A 22,149-nucleotide genomic window follows, 5' to 3' on the forward strand; every position below is an offset into this window, starting at 1 on the left:
CCTTAACTAAAACTACTGAATGGATTTACCCCAAATCATAAAAACATGCTTTCTGGACCAAAATCTTTCAGTAAAATTTGGTTCATCCGTTTATGCTGTAGCTGTGTTTAATTTTCCGATGGAAAATTGCATGGGGAAAATACGTTATAGGATCCCCTTTTTTAATAGGCCCCTGATTGATGGCTCACCCCTAAACTCTCCAGGAAGAAGCTTAGGTGGATGAACTTTTTGGTGGAAAATTCTGTGAAGATTCATCAACAGCCACTAAGTTATACGTAATCCAGAAAATCTATTTCATATGGAAATGTGGTCTAACTATAACTACACAGTAACGACCACCACTGGACAAAATAAGTGTGTGTGTGTGACCAACACATTGTGTTACTACTTTACCTTTCATTTTAGCATCAGTGCCTATGGCACATTAAATATTGACCACTATTCTCATTTTGGATGGCTGTATTTATGCTGACTAAATATTCCTTTAAACTTATGTTGATAGCATTAGAAGAACCGAAACAGAATGTATTCTCAACTGTCTTTGCTGTGTAGATAGATAAAAGAACATGTGGAAACCGATTCACCTCCAAGAATGGTTGAATGTCCACGCCTTCTATTTCCTAATGAAATACAAAAATAACCTTCTTTGTTGGCACCATTTGTTTTTATATGCATCTGGCCTTATTTCTGAGGGGTTAAAGAGCTACCCCCTTCTTACCGACAGGATATTCCCCACTAGCACAGCTACTCCTTACCTGCTAGTTAATAAATTGGTACATTTTCATGTGTTTATCTTCTACAGCCACTGAAACTTCACTTCTGAACCACACATTTTAGTTAGTAGATTCTGTAAAGAATGCCATCTGCATAGGGTTACCACCTTAGTTTCCTGCTTGACTGTACCCTCTTTTTGACCTCCACCAGTGACTGAGGCATGTACTTTTCTGCTGTATCCTCATATGCTTATGTTGTAATGCACCATCATTTCTTCCTAGTTGCTGCCACACTGGTAAACTGAGCCTGGCGGCCTAGACAAGGTCTGCTTTCATGTTGCTGACGATGTAATGAATGAAGAGTGTACGTGGAGATGCCCTACCAGCAACTCTGCAATTCTTAAATAAGTAAGCAGGGAGAAACATATGCACATTGGTGAGGCCTCCATTCGTGCTGCAACACCCAGCACTGCTGTACACAACTGGATTAGAGATTAGAGTATATTTTAACATAATAAGTGAAATATCCAAGTACTTTAATGTATCTTTATTTACAGCTTCAGTCTGCACAGTTCTTGATAAGACAATCCTCAATTTGAATTGACATGCTTTCACAAAAGAGATGAAAATTATTATTTTTGGCGCAGCCAATAAAATGTCCATCTAGATGATAGCAACTCCAGATGACATAAAACATTTCCATCTAAGGATCCAACATGTTTGCTCTGCCCCACCCTTCAAGAAATCTGAGCAGAGGTGAGCCAGTTTATGTCATCTGTCCTGGGTCATCTGGGTGTAATAACCACTAAGCAAAAAAATATGGGGGTTAAATATGACTGCGAGGGAGGTACTCAAGACCTGGTAATGATTCTGCTGTTGTGCTCCCAGCTGTGCATCGCCAGGCCATGCATCGCTCTGAATGCTCCCAAGGCAGTAGAATGGTAGGTTCTCATTCATCAGATTTGCGAGGCAGAGTTGGCTGTGGCTAAAGCCAGAGTTCTCACCTCTCTGAAAAAGTTTGAAAGGACCTGGAATAAACTCTGCTGGATCCCCTCCAGTGATAATCCTGACTAAATATACTGTGGGACATTTTCCGATATGCAATGATTGTTCAAAGTCTCTTTTTTAAATTCGAATTCTCTTTTCTTTCCCTCCCTATATATAGCTTTTTCCCTTCTACTTTTTCCCCTTTCCCTCCTTTTTTCCTCTTCCTTAATATATTACAGGTGTATATAATTTGTCACATACAGATTTATATTTATTATATTGTTTTGTAACCTATGAAATTGCCTATCTTTGAACTCCAATAAAAAATTATGACAAAGTCTCTTTTTTATGTATGAATTTATTTTCTTGCTTTTTAGTTTTTCTGCATCTTTCTGTTTCATGTTTTCTTATATATAATGTACGTATTCAACGAGTCTATGAATGACTAAACTTTGACCTGAAAATAAAAAATAAAGGATCCGACACGTTGCTGACAATACACCACGCGTATACCTGCCCTTACCTTTCTTCATGCAATTCACCTACCTTTGATTTAGCAGAACAGAAGAGATGGGCCAGTTACTGCAAGTGAGGCCAGGAACCATGCTGAATTTTAAAGGAAGCGTTACTGGTGAGAGCAAGCAGCAATTAATCACCCTCCTCAAGAGCTGGCCATGCTACACTGTTGAAAAGTGGCCAACCTAGGCCAAGGTTAGGACAGAAAAAGCAAGCACCAAATTATGATATGAACTTTCTTATAAAATGCCAAGCTGAGTTTAAAAGCCGTGTAACAGTTTTGGAGAGAAAGGAATTTCTGACTACTTAACCAGAAATGCATATGTGCTGTCCCCACTTGCACCAGTGCCCCCAGCTCAGCTCATGCTACACCACATTGAGGCAAGCCACTTTAAGGAGACCTCCAGCTTGCCTCTGCAAAGTCTTCTAATTAGGAAGTGGTGGGGGCTCAGTGAAAGCACTATGTTGCCGCCGCCACTGTCTGAACAGTGCCCTGCCACTGTGAATTCTTACAGAAAGCATCAATATCTCCCTCTTTTCACCTTTACACAGTTGGGGTGTTTCTTTGAGGTTGGAGGAGGTAAGCTTTGCTTTACCTTCATGTTTTTACTTAATGTTTTTTTTTAACATTGTCATTTTTTCAATCTTGAATAAAAGTTGTTTAGATCAAAGTCCTGTAGATCACACTTGAGGACACAATTACGTGTCCTATTTCCCATGTTTATAAAAAGTCTATTTTATTGGATTTTGGTAGTGATTTCTTGTTTGAAAAGTGCTACATTATCTACAAATCGACCCACTTAAAATACCAACAAGAAACATGTACCACACGTAGCTACGATCCTTACCACATATGTCTCCCCTAGACATCAAATAAGGACCAGATCAGCACTGTAGGGGAAGAGTGGATCATGGCCACCACTGGACAGCTTAAGGTGGCAGAGCACATCATGGCCATATGGAGAATGGTCAGCTGTGAATGCCACCCTGGGAGTCTCCATGTGGCAAGAAAGTGGCAAGTGGCAAACACTGAGCAGAGCGGCTTGCTTAACAAAAACTAATGGGGCCCCCTGCAAAATGTGATGGGGGCCCTTGAGTCGCCCAAATCTCACAGCTTTTTATTGGTTTAGGACTGAAAGGGGGCCTCGCTCAGGAGCTGAGGTGCCCCTGAAGGGGTGGGTCCCCATACAGCTTGGGAAAGATGGGGCAGCTGTCAGATTAAACGCTGGAAAAGTATACATTAACACTCTTCGCACTGTCTCTGTTAGCTAGACAGCCTGTGAACTAACTCATTTTCAGTGCCTAATCTGAGCCAAAAACATTTACTAACCATGTGGGGCTGGTCTGGAGCATGTTGGCATACAGCCCGATGAGAACATGTTCATCAGCTAGCCTGTCTGCAACATCGAGGCTGTAATGTACCCTGGAAAGAGGTAAAAGGTGAGGAGAAGGGAAGCATGCTCATGAAAAAACATGAAAGTAATGAGATACAGCAGAAGACGGCATGCAACGAAAAGCAAAGAAAGACTATGGAAAAAATTCTCATAATGCTGTAGACATGAATAGTGGCAAATGAGACAAGGTTAGCCCGGGGTTTATGTACACATTATGAATTAACTTGAGAATACAAATGCACTTATTTCTAGACAAGAATGTTAAGGAAGATATCCAGTGTTATACAAAGCTTCAAAGCGTGTGCACTCTGGGTAGATTTGAGCATTCTAATAATTCCTATTTCAAAATGGATATTCTCATGCAGAGGAAAGCTAACAATTGTGCCGTGCAAAGCAAAAGGCCACGAGGTTAGGAAAATGCCAATTAGTGCTGCTAAGCAACCACCATTGAGGAAAACCACAGTCGCCTTTGCATTTCAGGAAGATGGAAGAACCACTCCGTTCCACCTCCTCATCCAATCAACTCACCAAAACTGCCCAAGAGAGGAGGTCTATTTTCAACAGATACACCTTGAAAGCGCTGCTGGAAGCACAATAAAGACATAAATGCCATAACGTCACACCCTTTTCATTAAACTACCAAATGAGGTTGTAGGGATTAATACTGTCCATACATGGGCGGTGACCAAATGTTTAAGGTAACTAAGAATTAAAGATTTGGAAAACCTTCGCTTCTTTGGTACATTAGCTGTGTAATCTGCAGGACATCAAGAAAGATACTGGGATGGTGATGTCACACGAAGACTGCCAAACCCCCTCTTTCTTTCCACGTACCATTAAGTGATTGCAACATAACTCACAATGTTGGCTTGGGGAGCTCTGCCGACAGGTGAGTTCTCAGTCACAGCTGTTACAGTTAGATGAAGGTGCTTTGTGAGTCATGCTGCTGAAACTGGGGCTGCACTTCGCGCACAGTTCTGCTCTATGTCCTTCAAGATGCCCACCCTTTGGGTCTACAGGAGAAGAACTGCTGCAGCGCCAACCTCAATTGGTCTTTATACCCATCTGCAAGCTTAGGATTGCACATTTTACACATTTGGATAGGAAATCTGTTCCTCTTCACTGCTTTATCTTCACACGTTACCAAAACATGAGCATGATCTGGTATTATAGAAGATCCCGTTCAAGACAATCAGAATCTCCAGTCAGTCAAGTTACACCCGCTCGGATTTCAGGAGTAAATAATGCAGTTTCCTTTATTTATTAACATCCCAAAACCAAAATAAGATGACTTGTAACAACAGGAAGATGTGAAAATAGGAAAAGAATGTTCAATTACTAGTCATGTGCCCTCCTGAGACCCCCAGTGCTTTTTCATCTGCCCAATGCTTTTTAATGCATGCACGCGGCATGCAAGAGCTACTTGATCCCTACTTATGCAGCTGATATCCCGACAATATTTCCTCTATCAGGCGATCTGTGTAATGACCAAGACAGAATAAATATAATCCGTGACCACATTCAGCATTCAGCAGCAGATGATTGAAAACTGGTTAAGCCTTAACAAAGAAAAAAGAGAGTTCATAATCTTGGGCTCAGAAGATACTCAAGGCAAATAAGAGTCAACTGCCTCATCTTCACGATGGGCAGTCCAGCCAAGTCCAATGAAAAATAAAGGTCGGACCCTTGGTGTATTTGAATCCTGTTTGTCCATGAAGTACCAAACACATGTAATTGTTGGTGCCACCTGGTAAATCTTAAGCTACCTGGTAAAGTCCGTCCTCTTTTAGGTGAACCAGAGACAGCAAAATTGAAACAAACTATACTTGGAGCTAAGGTTTATTTTTACAACTTAGTAATGGAGTTTTGTCGAATGCAACGAGAGCCATCACCAGTATAGATCCCTGATGTTGTGTTTTTTCTTCAAAAAGGCTGTAGGTCCAGGAAAGGCAAGACTTCATAGCCCCCTGGCTGGCTCGTCCACCGATAAACAGCAATCCCCTAGACTACCTACAATAGTATTTCTCTACATCCTTCCTGCAGGACTACACAACCGCTAGTGCCAGCTCCATCAACAGAAACAGGGCAGGAGGCCTTTCCATGGTATAGAACCGACCAGTGCATCTAGCAGCCATTGTCCTTTTAAAAGCATCTATAGATAATTTTGTTCTGTTGATATGAGAGAGACTTGCTCTCTCCCTTTATGCCAAGCGCTTGGCTGCCCATAAGTGTGAGTGCGATATAGAAACTCTTTGATTGACAGATTCTAGTATGTAAGGCGAGTAGAAGAGGGTGGTGGAATTCCGAGTGACAATAAAGGTGCCTGACAATGAAAGAATGTCCTCACAGGAAAATAACTGTACACAGAAACAACTATGGAGAAAAGTGTCTACAGACATTTACAGAAAACCCACGGCAAAAAAACCCTAACAATTTTTCTGAAAATGAATGTCTACTCATTCCTAAACTTACTTTCACCTTATGCTAGCCCTAACTCTAAACCGGACCAATTTCCTAGGCATCGCTCTAGTCTGAACCCTAATATTAACACTAACATTAACATACATGCTAACCTAAATCTATTCTTTCCTCTGCTTCTTTGTAGCATATTTAACCCGTTCATTTAAATGTTTTATCTTATCTCGAAATAAACTCTCATTGTATTGGACTTCCATTTTGTTGTAGCAATCTAACATTTCTCTGCACCAGGTAACACTTTTCTGCACCAGTAATTCTCTATTTAGATGTCTCTGCAATGACATAACGCCTAGAAGGTAAACATCCAGGAGAAACACACACTACCACTCTAACATCAATAACTCAGCCAATCAGGGTATTTGTATGAAATTTCGAATGTTAACCAATTACAGTGGCTATAGATGAGACAACCTCATAACGCGTCATGCCGCTGTTGCAATGCCATATCTCACTGTTTATAATTTTGCAAAGGCATTCATCGACCATGGCAAGGCATAAAACCCTTGTGGAGTGGAGTGAGTCTAAATAAGAATAGTTAGCCCATCCAGTGACTGCTTAAGGATAGAAAGCTGAGATTTCCCTGCGGAAGGCTCTCCAACTGCTTCTTTGTCAGGCAGCAAACCTGAGGAAATTCATCTCTTTAATCGGTGATGGCCCTTCTGGGGTCTGTGCATCCCACACCCTCCCAGATTGTTGTGAAATAGCTTTCAATTTGTGTTAAGTGATATATAAAAACAAAAAACAAGATGGAAACATACAAATATTAAATTGTGTAGGTGTATCAGAGAGGTTAAGGAGAGGTGTGTCAGGTGGTTTTCGGTGTCTATTGCTGCTGTGTTCACTGTTGGCACACCAATGCCCTCGACAGCCTCCTTTTAAACTGATGTCCTTCTAGCCGTTAAAGCTCACTCTGGGATGGGTTAAGTATTTGCAATCCCTATATTTTTCAGTAGCACAACGGCAGTGATACAGCAATAACAAAACCGAAGGTTTTCTTCGCTTTTTACAAAAATGCAAAGACCGTTTTTTTTTTAGGGAAGAGCTTATTTAAGTGGGCGGCAAGGAAGGCTTAGGGGGGTTTTCAGGCTCAGATAGGAAGCTGTCATGTTGTCCCTTTAAGTTATTCTTTGGAATTGTTTTCCTTTAACATTCTTTGTTGTCGCATGATTCTTTCTCTGGCTTCTGTGCAGACAGTGGTTGGGAAGAAGTCCTGCTTAGGTTGTATCCTACCTTGCTCCTGTGCTTCCAGCTAATAAACCTACTTTTTCCACTACACCTGTGTGGAGTCAACTTTACAATTTTGGCGACGATGTTTAAGAAGCACTAGGAAACCCACGAACCCAGGATTTAAAGCGTGAAGAATTATTTATTTTATCCTGTAATACAAGAAGAAGAATTCTTCAGAGGAAATTTTTATCTAGAAATAAGAAGGAATTCTTCATCTCTTCAAGAAGATAACTTTTTGTTGAAACGGATTTGAGACTCTTTTGACATTATTCTACCGCTACCTCTGTGAAGCTTGTTGTGAGTAAAAAGAACTTTTATCCTTATTCTCACTCTAAGACTTTCATTATCTTAGCGCGTTTGGAGTCTAATCTGTGTTTATCTTCATGCGCAAATCTATTTGGATACTTAGCTTTATTTAAGCACTGTCATACTTGTGCATCTTTTAAAAAACAACTACTGAAGCAGTTACCTGCAGCTCGAGAGCAACTCCTCCGGCATTCTCGCACTCATCGATTCCTGCCTTCTCTTCTGCGTGTCTACGAGATGCACATCACGCTATGACTCGATATGCACGTAACGGAATGACATCATAACTTTGACGCTAGCGGTCATTTTGAGTTCACCATAGCAACGCGATCTCCTACACGATCAACAATTCACCTTGTTTTCTCTCAAGAATTGTGTTTTATAGCGCGTTTGGAGTTATTGACATTTTCGATCCTTGATAATTTTATTTTGGTTATTTCTCAGCGATTTAAAGAATTTGAAGTGTATTTCCTTTGGTGCATCAAGTAAGATTCTCACTTTATTTTTCAAAATTTTTACAGTATTGAAGGCATCTTTATTTTAAAATCTTTTACTGACCTATTGGATTTCATGATTCACCATGGCCACCCAAAACTTCACTATTCAATCGCCACAAGCCTTTTGGCCTTCTGGAACCGAGCCTTGTATGAAGTGGCTTCAATGGAAAGCTTACTTTTTAAACTTTATTGATACTATCGACAAAGAAGGAAAAATTAAACCTGAAAGGAAGAAAAAACTATTTTTACATTCTCTTGGTGCTGGGGGTTTAAAAGTTTATGAGGAGATGTCAAAAAGTGCTGGTGGTGGGGATTCTAATTTATTTACTGATATTTTAAAGGATTTTGATAATCATTTTTCTCCTAAAGTGTGTATAGGTATTACTAGGTACACATTTTTTCGTAGGAAACAACAACCGGGAGAAACAATTGATTTGTATGTTGCTGAACTGAAAAAGATAGCTGAGGACTGCAAATTTGATCATCTTCAAGAGCAGTTTATTAGAGATCAGGTAGTCATGCATGCTTCAGACCCACCAATCCAAAATAGACTTTGGATTAATGGAGATTCAGATCTCAAAGATGTTTTAGCCATCGTTAGGAAGGCGGAACTCTCTGGTCGCAGCGCAAAAGCTATCAAAGTTAATGAAAATGTTTCTATTGATCAGAAGATTGCTTCTGAATAAATTATCTCTAAGGTTCAAGGTAAACCCATTTATAAACAGAAGTTTCAAATTAAATCCAAACCTAGTGATGTTAAAAGCAACGATAAACTCAAATGTTTTAGATGTGGTAGCAGCTCACATTTGGCCAATTTTAGATTGTGTCCGGCTATTAAGGAGAAATGCTCTAATTGTGGATTAATTGGGCATTATTCTAGAGCTTGCTACAGAACTAAAAGTAAAAAAGTCAAAGTGATTTGTGATTTATCTTCTAGTGATGATGAAGATATTGTTAAGAAAGTTTTGCACTGTTCTGTCGAAGATTAATGTATTAAAAAAGTTATGCATTGCTCGATGGAAGATGAATGTGTCCAAAAACCACTTGAAAGGGTTTACATTTTCAATATTAATGATTCTTATAAGAAAAACATTCTCAAGAAACCTATTTGTAATATGCTAATTGGCGGAATTCCTATTAATATTTATGCTGACTCGGGTTCTCCATACACCATAGTTAATGAGGGAGTTTGGAATTCTGATTTTGCACATCATTTAGGTAATGATTTCTACACTTCAGACATTTCCCCTGAAGGATTTTCAGGTGAAAAAATCAATATGATTGGTTTCAAACCTTTGAAAATTAGATTTAAGGGCAGGAAATCCCTTGGGAAACTTTATGTTGCTAAACATGGTCCTTCTGTCCTCGGATGGAGAGATCAGAGGGATTTAGATATTATATTGAATCCCAATAGTCCTGAAACTGTCTTGGTTGTTAACGATGGTGTAGAAATTGGTGATTCTATGCTTAAAAGATTTCCTAAAGTTTTTAGTGGCAAGATTGGTAGTTTTCAAGGGTTTTCTCACCGCATTGTTTTGAAGAGTAATGCTAACCCTAAGACCTTTAAAGCCAGGAATATTCCTATTTTGGTAAGTGGTGATGTTGAGAAAGAATCGGAGAAATTAGTTAGTGAAGACATAATTGAACCCATAGAATCCTCCGAATGGATTTCTCCAGTTGTAATCGCCAGACGTTCAAATGGTAAAATTCGTCTATGTGTAGACCTCCGCCATATGAACGAAAACATTGTAATAGATAAATTTCCTTTACCCAAGATTTCCGAAATGTTGTCATCAGTTAAAGGTGCTTCTATTTTCTCGACATTAGATCTTTCTGCTGCATATCATCAGATCTCACTTGATAATGACAGTAAGCATCTTACAGCATTCATCACCCCCATGGAGTGTTTTCAGTTTAAAAGAATGCCATTTGGGTTAGCCTCCGCTGCTGCAATTTTCCAACGTATTATGCACCAGCTTTTTGGCAAACATCCTAATGTTAAATTTTTCCAGGATGACATTTTGGTTTACGGAAAAGATAAATCTGAGCATAATTCTATTCTTGAAGACGTTTTGAGCATTCTTGAAAACAGAGGATTGACTATTGAATTTTCGAAGTGTCATTTTGGGGTTAAATCTGTGACTTATCTTGGTCATGTATTGTGTTCTGATGGTGTGTCTACTAAACCTAAATTGGTTGACGCTATAAAAGAAGCGCCGTCTCCATCTAGTAAGGATGATGTTCGATCATTCTTAGGAATGGTGGAATTTTATTCTAAATTTGTTAAGGGTTTTTCTAGCAAAGCTTTTAATATAAGACAACTTTTAAAAATTAATGTCAAGTTTGAGTGGTCTGCTCTTTGTGAGAATGAATTTAATGGTATTAAGTCTGATATCATAAATGCACCAGTGTTATCTCCCTTTGATTTGGATCTCGACTCTGTGATTACTGTTGATGCCAGTAATAAAGGCTTAGGCAGTGTACTTTCGCAAATTGATAGTTTTGGCAAAGAACGTATTGTTGCGTTCGCCTCTAGAGCACTTTCTGTTCCTGAAAATAAGTTTTCGGTTATTGAGAAGAAAACACTCGCTGTAGTCTGGGCCTTGGAACATTTTCGGAGTTTTGTGTGGGGCAAGAAATGTGTGGTTAGATCTGATCATAAACCCCTTACAAAGCTACTTTCCACTGATGGTCTTTACTATGCCACAGCTAGAATAGCCAGAATGACTATGCGTTTGCAAGATTTTATAATCAGAATTGAATACTTTCCAGGAAAAACGTGATAGCTGATTTCCTTTCACGCATGCCTTCTGATTTTCAATAATGTGAGGTGAATGAGTGGGATTCTTTTCAGATTGCCCTTATTCATGATGAGAATCCTTTTTGTGTTGAAAAGAAGTTGTGGAGTGAGGAGTATGTGAAGGACAGAGTTTTAGTCTCAGTTATTACATTTATTCGTGAAGGATGGATAGAGAAAAGTAAGTTATCATCTGACCTCAAACCATTCTGGGAAGTCAGAAATGAACTCACTGTTTTAGATGATACTATTTTTCGTGGTGACAAAGCTATCCCCCTCCTTTATCTTTAAGAAGTCCCATTCTAGGGTTATGTCACAAGGATCATTGTGGTATAGTCAAGACTACACAAAATGTAAAACAATGGTACTGGTGGCCGGGTATTGATGTTATGGCAGAAAGAATAGTACGTGAGTGTGTGGTTTGTTCAAATTCGGATAAAGTTCTTAACACATTAAAACCTGATATGTGTGAACCTATAGTTCCTGAAGGTCCGTGGCATACTGTTGCTATTGATATTATGGGACCTATTGGGGACAATCATAAGTTTGTAATTTCTATTACTGATATTTTTTCAAGATGGCCTTGCATTACCATTGTAGATAGAGTTGATTCAGCCACTGTCTTAGAGTTTATTGACAAGGTATTTATGAAGGAAGGTCTTCCTACTAAAACCATTAGTGATAATGGTGTTCAATTCATGTCAAAATTAGCTCAATCTTATTTTGACAGAACGGGTATTATCCATAAAACCACTTCATTGTACAACCCTAGTGGAAACGGGTTATGTGAAAGATTTAATAAAGGCTTGAAGAACGCTATTCAAATTGCCAATCTAAAGAAAGAAGATTGGGAAATTGGCATTCATAAAGCTGTTTGGTCCTACAGAACCAATATTCATGACACCTTGAAGATGTCACCTTTTGAAATTATGAGAGGTCGCATTGCCAGGACTAAGTATAATCCTAATTGGTTGCATAAGAAAAGTTGTTTAGACATATGCATGAATAAAGTTAGAGATAATATCATTGAGAAACATCTACAATATAAGAGGAATGTTGATAATAAGTTTGCTGCTGGTACTGTGGATGTTGAAGCTGGAATGTGGGTCAAAGTAAAAAAAACCTTGGAAAGTTCGCAAAGGTGAATCTCAATTTTCAAAACCTTTAATGATTAAGAAGGTTTTACGGAATGCGGTTCTTTTGAGTGATGGAAAGGTATGGAATCTGAAAAGGATTGCTATTTATAAGGGTAAGAGAGATTTTTGTACTGATTCCATTGATCCTGCTCATTCTTCTAATAGTGTTTCTGATTTCTAACTTGTTCAAAATGAGGAACATGGTGGTTTGGTTTTTCTGAAAGTATTTCTGTTCCTGGAAGTGTCCTCAATGATTTTGTTCCCACAGAGTATGTTAATGATGCTGTTGTTATGGATTAATCTACCAACATATCCGACGATAGTATCTCACTTAATCAAGATTTCAACAATACCACAGTTAAAGATTCTAATTGTACCGATGATACTTTTATGCATGAGAAACGTGTTTGCTCTAAACCCAAATGGTTACAAGATTTTGTTTGCTGATTTTATTGTTTCTTTTGTTTTATAAGGAAGAAGATGTGTCAGGTTGTCCCTTTAAGTTATTCTTTGGAATTGTTTTCCTTTAACATTCTTTGTTGTCGCAGGATTCTTTCTCCGGCTTCTGTGCAGACAGTTGCTTGGGAAGAAGTCCTGCGTAGGTTAAATCCTACCTTGCTCCTGTGCTTCCAGCTAATAAACCTACTTTTTCCACTACACCTGTGTGGAGTCAACTTTACAGAAGCCTATGGTTGATTCACAAATATAAATATATATATATATCTGAGGAAGGCCTAATCCAGGCCGAAATGCATTATGCCCAACTACAGCTTTAAATAAATGGTGTCTCCTGTTTCCCCGCTGAGGTCTCTGCTTCTGCTAATTTTGGGAGAAGATGGTGTTTCACATTGCGCGCATTTCCAGATAATGCGCTTCAGTGACCCCGTTCCATTTTGAGGCTTGGACACATCTGGACCCTGCGTTTGCAGTCTTCTAATTAAGCAAGGTATTGCTACTGTCTCAAGCCCGCCTCTGAACACCGGTGTTTTCCTGGGCGGCAGCAATGGCTGAACCGTGACTTCACGGGGGACTTACAAGCACTGTTTTTGTTTGGTCCCTGCTCGCTACACATCGGGACTAGGAGGTCGGAACGCAAAGGGGACTGGAGGGAGCATGCTGATTATTTTGCGGGTTATTGACTTCTGCTGCTCGCTACATTGCTGCATCAACGTTTGTCCACTTGGACACACCACCAGCAGCACTCACCTGGCTGTTGCATTATGGACCCTGCAGTTCCGACGAGCGGCAGGTTGCGTGATTTCACTCCATTGGTGGGCGTGGCGCCTATCTACAAATAGGATTGCGGCATGGACTACTTTTTCGAGCAGCAGAGTCGCCCGAACACTTTCACTGGCATCTGAGGAAGGCCTAATCCAGGCCGAAATGCATTATGCCCAACTACAGCTTTAAATAAATGGTGTCTCCTGTTTCCCCGCTGAGGTCTCTGCTTCTGCTAATTTTGGGAGAAGATGGTGTTTCATATATATATATATATATATATATATATATATACGAAAGAGGGTTTACTAATTTACCCGGCAAAATATACTTTTGAGAATGGGAAATTAACAACATCCCGTGTAAAAATATTATTGTGACATATTAAAAGATGACAATGCACATTCATTTTTGTAGTGGGACATCACTCCCCCAACCACTGTAGTTTTTTTTAGCTCGCTGTTTTTAAATTAAGTAAATATCACTGAAGTTCATTTCTAAACTGCACTTCTTGTTGGAGGTCACTCTCTCTCGGTGCCCTGAGTTCCTTTACAGCCTTCTGGATTGGACACTTAATTTTCATATTTAAAATAGTTATTTGGAAACACTCAAGAGCACCACTAAATATCCGTTTTGTGGCTAAATTCCTTCTGAGATACACCCCTCTTCAAAGGTCTTGGCTTAGATTATTTATACTCAAGGTGGAAGCTGAGCATGGGAAGTTTAAAGGCCACTTCATTTGGGTAAAAATGGCCATTCAGTGGCTTACAGCAAAATGACGCCCCCTCCGCAGAATGTGAAGAGGGGCCATTAGGCTCCCATATTGCACAGATATTCATTGCTCTTGTGCTAAATGCGTCCACCCATGAAGAGGCTGGGGTTAAACCGAGACGATCTTGAAATTGGAAACCTTACCTTAAAATAATTAACTAATTAATATGAATAGTTTTCCCATATTTCTTGTGGATGGCTGTTTCACCAATGCCCACCTCTGTCCTCTAGCTGTGATTTTGAAAATGTAATGGCAACAAAAAGAAACAAAGAATGACAATCCACTGGTCACTACTTTTAGGTTGATTAAAATGTGGACCCGATGGACTGAATGCTGGACCACTTTCTGCATATCTTAGGAAATTAGAAAATTACTAATTTTCCTTGCTAAAGCAAGATAAATCGCTGTTTACTCAGATAATTGTCTTGTGCTGCCATTGTACATCCTCAATCATTTGTGATTGCATTACATGTTTACCTTTATTTGTGTCAAAGTGCTCCACTGCCAGTCAACTTTCCCTGCTGCTAACAAAGCTGTTGAGAATCATCACCAGGTTTGATGCGATGCCACACTGGTCAATTTGGCAGGGTGAGTTTCAAACCATTAGCCTGGTAGAGTCTAAATTTGAGATCTTCTCCCATATATAGGCTGCAACTAGCTGTCCGATCTCATTATATCAATGACAATGTTTACATCCGCTGTGGAAAGGGATTTGAGACACCCAGCTGATACTCAGTAACAAAGCCACAACCAATCTGTCCCAGTCGGGATGACCCTATAGATCATGGTAAGAAATGCACCCTTTAATCTCCTTGCTATTGGCAGTGAAACAGGCGATACTGTTACTTTGAGAGAAGAGAGACACACCAGAATATAACACATGGGTACACATGATAAGGCACATTCTGAGGATGGATACACTAGCATATGAATTTATGGACAATGAAAAGCAATATCAGGACCAGTTCTTCAATTTCTGGTACAGGATTTCCTCAGCATCCCATTTTCCAAAAGGCTAAGGGCACTGAGGTTGGTGGATGCTGAAAGACGGGAGGAAGGAGTCAAAGTCTAAGAGGATTCTCAACGACCCTGAAATGTGGACTAAAGGGAGTAAATATTGCAAATAAGAAAAGAAGCGACTCCAATGGGAGGGACAAGGGGATTATACCGGTTGCGACTACCTGAACAGAGGCTGATATTCTAACCGCTTATGCAAGTGACTGAAACTAAAATATGTGCACAGAGTAAGATGATGGGTATACTATAGAGGGGTTCAAAAGAGGGGGCGGGGGAGTTTTGTGGGGGTATATTAGGTGGACGTGCCTGCCTTATGTTGTTTTTTGATAAAAATGCAATAAAAATGATTGGAAGTGCAAACACATCCTTCATAAGTTTTGCAATTGATCACCCTAAATTATCTACGCAGTAAGTTTAAGTGAAGCAACATTTTGTTAACAGGGGAAACACCAAACCACTCATGATTAGTATTGTTAGATCAGGGACGCAGCACACAATGCCCTCGACTTACCCTTTGCCTTTCAGCAAAGTTGGCGCAGCCCTAACTAGTTGCTTGTTCTGCTCGACTTCAGCAGCCTTGTGTTGAGCGCTGGGTAAGAAGAGGAGAAAGTCAGAAGAGAGTGAGCAATGGCTGCAGCGCATCGTAGAAAAAGCCGCTCTGTCCTCAGGTGGGAGAGTTGGCTTACAGAGGGGGTAGGGTCAGTGGCGGGGAGGGTGTGAGGGCTGGATCCGAGAGGGGAATGGGAATAGGCTGAGAAAAGTAACCCATGGTGCGCATGCCACACTGCTCCAAAATATCAGTCAATTTAAGTACAATTATGTTTCACATGGTCAAAATGTGGTAGAAGTGATGGAATGATGGAATATTTATATGCACCAAGCACCACCATCTCATGAGACAAGCTTCATCTCAACTTCAAGTGCTGCTGACCCTTAGAAACGAACATTTGCCTTTCCTGTGCACCTTGCATGGACTGCCACGTGTACCCATTGCAGATCTCCAATGGCACAGACTGATGTAGAACCGAACTATGGTGTGATAGACTCAGTCTTACGAATAACAATATACAGTGCCTGAATCAACTAGCAATCTGTGCCCAGAAGCTCTACGTAGATTAGCAAAGTACATGATTTACACTCATATATTGATTTACTCAATTAATCCATCCATGAAGTGGTGTTTATTGAGGAAATTATTCCATCCAGCAATTTAACATCACAATTATATCATCATAGAAAGACAGCTCCATCAACATACATCGCTACATAAGTAAATCTTGTATAAAATACAATTTTTCAATAATTACTAATAATATTTATATTATAAATCCAATACATTAAGTATCCAGTATTTTATATTACATGGAAGACAGGCTTTAAAGTGCAAAAGTACATATATAGATGGGTCTCGCGAAATACAGTAACCTTCTGGTACAAAAGTGAAATGGAGGATTGACCAGGCAACCAGGCGCTATTTATAAATGTTGCTGTACAAAATTAGATCTTCATCAACTATGTGCCTTTACGGAGGGCCACAGCCTCCATACACTTTTTTAAATTAAACTTCACAAAAGTGGCATTATTCATGATTTCTCTGTAATTTAAAAAGAAAAAGAGCAATAAAACTAGTAATTAAACCATTTACAGCCAGAGCAATTAAACGATGGGTTCCCCCTGCTAATCTAACGTTTAAACGCTGCACATATGATGCTTTCATTAGATCTGGAACTTGCTCTCGGTCGCAGGTTCCTACAAGGCGCATAGGCTCCCTTCTCTTTATGTCAGCTCTGAGAGACAAGTATGGAGGGCTCACTCGGTCACAAACTCTCTCCTCCAGAGTACCAGTACCACAGGCTTGCTTCCATCTCAGGACACTCTGCCAGTACTCAAACTCTGTATGGGTAGCATGTGACAACGACAAATGCAATGCATGCACTGTGGACAGTTATTATTTCAGAGGCTTTTGGACAATATTTGACCAGCATGGGCAATATTTTCATGGGCACACCATTTGAAAAAATGTAGAAAATAAGGAAAAGCCTAGATTTTTCCACATTTTCTTCATTAACTTAAAACATCAACTCAGTACTCATTTTGTAAAAGTATTAGTGCCAGGGACCAAGGTTAGCACTACCCACAGTTCCTACAGCTGCTGTTAAATGCCAGTGCCAGCATTACTTACTAATCATCAGACTTGGACAAGTGTGCCATTTTTAACAGTGCCAGGTCACCCTAGGCGTTAGGGAAGGCCAGAAAATAGTTTGAAATGTCAGCTAGATGCATCAAACAAAAATCCGCTTGCAAAGGGGCAGATTCTCAGAATCTGCCCCTTTGCGAACGGTATTTTTGCATTTGGGATGCATCATCCCAAATGCAAAAATCGCAATTTTAGAAATCGCTAAATTGCGATTATTTGCATTTAAGGAATCTTAAATTGAGATTCCTTAAATGCAATGCATGAAAGTTTTAAAAATAGCGAATTTGCTAATAGGGCACGCAAATTACCATGAAGTACAACTTCATTGTAATTTGCAAAAACTTTGAAAATGCACTAAAGTGCATTTTTCAAAGTTTCATGTTGCGCACACACATGCCCTAAGGGCATGTGTGTGCACAACATATGTGCACTGATCAATTTCAGGGGGGTGCAACAGGGTGTCCTTTGGACACCCCATCACCCTTAAAATCTCAATCTCAATTTGTGAATCGCTAATTGCGATTCGCAAATTGAGATTGTCATCCCAAAGGGGTCTAAGCAGGAGCCGTGTGCATGTGATCACTGTAAGCAAGCAGCTCCCCAAACGCAGAGGGTGCCCCAAAGACATATCCAGTTGAGCGGAGGAGCATCATCCCACATGCCCCAGAGCTAAAAAATAAAATGGTAACTATGCTTATTTTTTACAGTTTTATTTTTCAGCAAAACATCCTGAACTAAGTGTCAGGACGAGGCGGGCCAGCGCTGTGGGGAGCTGAGCGCTTTAAAATGTGCATGTCTATTTGGCCAGCCATCTTGGGCCAGCCAGCCAGAAAGGCGCATTTTAAAGCTGTCTAACCTAGCTTTCTAGAGTGAGCGCAGGCCTCCAGTGTTCCTAGGAGCTCAGAGAGAGGCCACTCTATCCAATCGTGGCGCTGCTTTCATGCTGTGAAACCATCGCCAGGATAAGCTAGTCCAGATACCTGCATGGGAGCTCCCTTGAAGACACCCACGGAGGAGGACGTTACGCTATGAAGGAAGGTAAGTGATTTTGTTGTTATTTTGTGTGTGCCCCCACCCCACCACCCTCAGTACAATCCAGCCGCAATAAAGACATTCAAAAATCTAAGAGAACATGGAATCTGGCTGCCACAGAGTAAGAACTTGCACAGTGATCATGGGAATGCACGGTCTGGTGGAGGGCGCCCCCCGTGGGTTTTAATGCCCGGCAGACACTGCACTCCTGGCGCCATTTTCCTCCCGCCAGTAGTAGGAAGATGCGAGAGTGGCAACGAAAAAAATACTGGCACAATTGCCTGCTCGCCGCGGAGAGAACAATGACTGCCCCCAGATTAATATTAAATCCTGCTTCTCTCAGCTGCTGAGCTGAAGACGCCGGAACGCGATTAATCAGGGAAAGTGTTCTCGCCGTGGAGTCTGTGAAGCAGGTCTGTAGAAGACCCGCTGCTGAGGAACAGAAGAGAACTTTAAGTAGTTGCAGAGGGGGCAAAGGGCACAAGAACGTCTACTAAGGCAATACATTATTTTAATGAAATACCACTTCAACTCGCGCATGTTTATGCAGACAAGGGAATTCCCTGAAATGAAACCTGGGCGCAATGTACTCACTCCCCTGCACCTCCTGCTGGGACAGAGATTGGCTCGATCCATCTTTTCAAGTTCTGCATCGCAGAAATGTTTGAAGTTACCGCATCATCAGCAAATCCCAGCGTTGACACGAGCAAGTTCATTCCAGGGCCTTTAATGGGCCGCCCTGTGAGAGAGAAATGCTCTCTTTCGCCAGCCCTGCATCTCTGACAATCATCAGCAATGCCATTCCAGAGTATTCCTGATTTTGAGGATATCTGCCTAAGTTCTGAGACATCGGTGACCAGAAGGACCCTTTAAAACAGCGAGGTAACCTGCAATAAACTGCAGACGATGCAACAAGACACCACTCCCCTCCACAGCTGGCCTGCCTTCACTTGAGGCCCACTGAGGTAACAAAAGTCACCAGCGGTAGGGTTGTAGTGGTGGTTTCCATGTGATTTACTGCAAGTACAGATATACTGTTGTGGCTAAAATAAACTAATATGTCAACACAGGGCTGTCCGTGGGCCATGCATAACTTACCTGTTGCTAAGCCCAAGAATACTATCAGATTGAGAAGCCCTCCCTCATCCAGCAAATCTGACAACAGCACTCGGCTGGCACATTTTGAAGAAGTAGTTTTGTGGATGGGTTGGAGAAACAACCTACATCACAGTATCACGGAGAGTGTAAAATGTAACTTTTAAAGTATCTTAGTGGTCTGCAATGATTACAACATGCACAATGTAATTCTTAATGCACTGCTTGGTATTTGGGTTTCATGTACAGTGATAGAGCAGAGGTGTTTCCTCTCACTAATTTACAATTAACAGAAATGTTTTGTGACCCTACTTTACATGGAAATGACAAAACGTGTGTTAAGCTCTGCGTTTAATGAAATGGCAGTATGTAATTCTGAATTAGATACTGCATCGTAAAAACATGCAGAATGTTAGAAATATTTTTATTAGGAGGTGTCCCAATCGAACAGGTCAAAGTCATGACCTATTTGGGCGTGACCCTTGACCATCAACTTACTTGGAACCCCCAGTTGGAGGTTTTAATTCTTAAATTTGTTCGCCTCACAGGATGCTTGCTGAAGGAACAGAAAAAAACCTTGACCAAACGCATTACACCTGCGTTAAAAATCTATGAGGCCAAGGTTAATGCAGCTACCCTGTATGGCGCGGACATATGGGGCTACAAAGGCTTGTCAGCACTAACCATAGCACAGAACAGGTTCTTTCGGAACTTAGTGGGGCTACCTCAATCGACACCCATAAAACCATTGCTTTTGGACTTAGGCTGCAGACCCCTGGATGAGATGGCACAGTATCGTCTTGTTGCTCTTTGGCGACGCCTCTGGACGACCCAAGAGCTTAGTCTTTTCGCTCACGAACTGGGCGAGATTAGATCATTGTGGGGTGCCCAGAAAATTCCTTGGTTGCGGGAGGTCAAACAAATGTTGTATTCTATGGGCCTCCCTGAATTATGGCTACATCCCGAATGTTCTGGGTTCCCTTCTAAAGCGGAATTTAAAGAGCTATTTTGGGCTGCAAAGAAATCTGCACTGGTCTCCCTCTCATCAGAAAATAGCCTAACGGGTCTGTTTTTAACACACAAGATAATACCGTCCCTTGAGCCCTATTGGGATTTGATATGCAAAACCCTTGACCGTAAGTTGTATCATCAGTTTCGGGTGGGCACTTTGCCGATCAATTCCTTTACTGCAAAGTGGGCAAAGAACTCAAGCATTAAATGCCCTTATTGTCCTGACCAGGTTGAAACTATTGGTCATCTGTTTTTTGCTTGCCCAGCATATCGATTGCCCCGACTAAAATGGTTGAGACCAATTTGTAAAACCTTAAATTGTGATGGGAATCGTACAGCCCTGTTGAAATTACGTGACATGCGTACTGAAAAATCTGTGATCTGTGTTGCTAAATTTTTGGGGTGGATGTGGCTGATTCGCGCAAAGAATTTGTAACCCTTTTTTGATTAACTTGTCTTTCAATGTTTGTATATTGCCTGATGGCAAATTTTTTTATACCTGGGGTTCCACTGTAAAATGTAAAAATGTTGATATGTTGAAAATGTTTTTATTCTGTGGTCTTTTATGAATTTTATTCGAAATAAAGACTAAATGAACTGAACTGAACTGAAGTTTATGTTACATTTAATATTCAACAAGTAGATGTGAATTTTAACACTTTAATGATGTGATCTTGAGATTAATGTGATAATAACAATAACACAGAAATTCATATGTGAGAATTAAACGCTTCACGTGTTAAGGATGAATAGTATTTTAGAATGTGTAACGTGGGCTCTGAAAAAACCCAAAAGAAAAGTAAGTGCTAGACGAGTTTAGCTAAATTTGCATTTTCATAAATCTTTCTTTTGATGCGTCTTTAAACATGTAAGCTTCAATAACACATAATGTGAAAAACAAACATACACAATATATGTGAGTGACAGTGACATTTTCGAAATTTTAGGAGTACCCTATACTTACATGCATTAATTGTAATCTCATTGAAGTGATAGTAATACGTTTAATTGAAAGATAAATACATTTTTCTATGTAACGCAAGATTCATATTTTAGCACAATTTCATTGTGCATGAGCTTTATTTCATGAAGGCCTTGCTTCTTTTCCTAATATGAATTTATGAATTGAGTAGTCCGAAGCCTACGGGAACTTGTCATGAGGTTACCATTTGTGTTCTAACTTTCAATTGCTTCCTTTGACATTTGTAGCACAGTTTGATTAGACTCACAACAAAATTGTCACATGCTAGAGCAAATGCTTGATAACTGACAGACCAAGGATGAGAGCATGAAGCTGTCTACTTTCTGAGTGCCACATTGTTCATATGACTAAAACTATGATGATTCTAGCGAAATCACGAGCTATGGATTACTAAGTTCTTCTAGATTTGTATACTTTTTACTCTCCTACTTCATCTCATCCGATCGAAAGCGACCAATGCGACAAAGTGGTCCGACAAATTCAGTGATGTCAAGAGGTGTAAACCTGGAACGGATCAAGTATAATTGCCCAGATTTTGGAACTGAGGGGAGCAACTTGCTTACTCATCTTGCAGCACAGAAACTGATAATTTGGACTTCCAGACACGAAGTAAACTGTGACGAAATACTGCGATCTGCTGCCAGCTGGTATGCTAGCGTAGTGGAACTTTTTTGGCTGAAAGGATTCGTGCCATACGACTGTGCCATTAAAGCTTCAGTGACAGACTGAGACAGGCATTCCGTCTTAAATCTGGAACGGGTTATTTGGAATTTC

The 22,149-nt window shown here is 40.4% G+C and overlaps 1 protein-coding gene across 18 annotated transcripts in view; it reads right to left on the reverse strand.

The window, feature by feature from the left end:
- Positions 1-22,149, reverse strand: part of DTNA (dystrobrevin alpha) — a 658,854-nt gene that overhangs the window by 178,123 nt on the left and 458,582 nt on the right. For 7 of the 18 annotated variants that reach the window (XM_078687336.1, XM_078687334.1, XM_078687333.1 and 4 more), the window contains 2 exons: positions 15,570-15,647; positions 3,547-3,639 (listed from right to left, as the gene is read on the reverse strand). The exons of 7 other annotated variants lie outside the window; for them this stretch is intronic. In XM_078687336.1, the coding sequence (XP_078543462.1) occupies positions 3,547-3,639; positions 15,570-15,647 (171 nt within the window). The remainder of the gene's footprint in view (positions 1-3,546; positions 3,640-15,569; positions 15,648-22,149) is intronic. 4 more of the 18 variants (XM_078687344.1, XM_078687341.1, XM_078687347.1 and 1 more) reach the window with 2 other exon arrangements.

The sequence above is a fragment of the Lissotriton helveticus genome, chromosome 4_1, assembly GCF_964261635.1.
Source record: "Lissotriton helveticus chromosome 4_1, aLisHel1.1, whole genome shotgun sequence".
Lineage (NCBI taxonomy): Eukaryota > Metazoa > Chordata > Amphibia > Caudata > Salamandridae > Lissotriton > Lissotriton helveticus.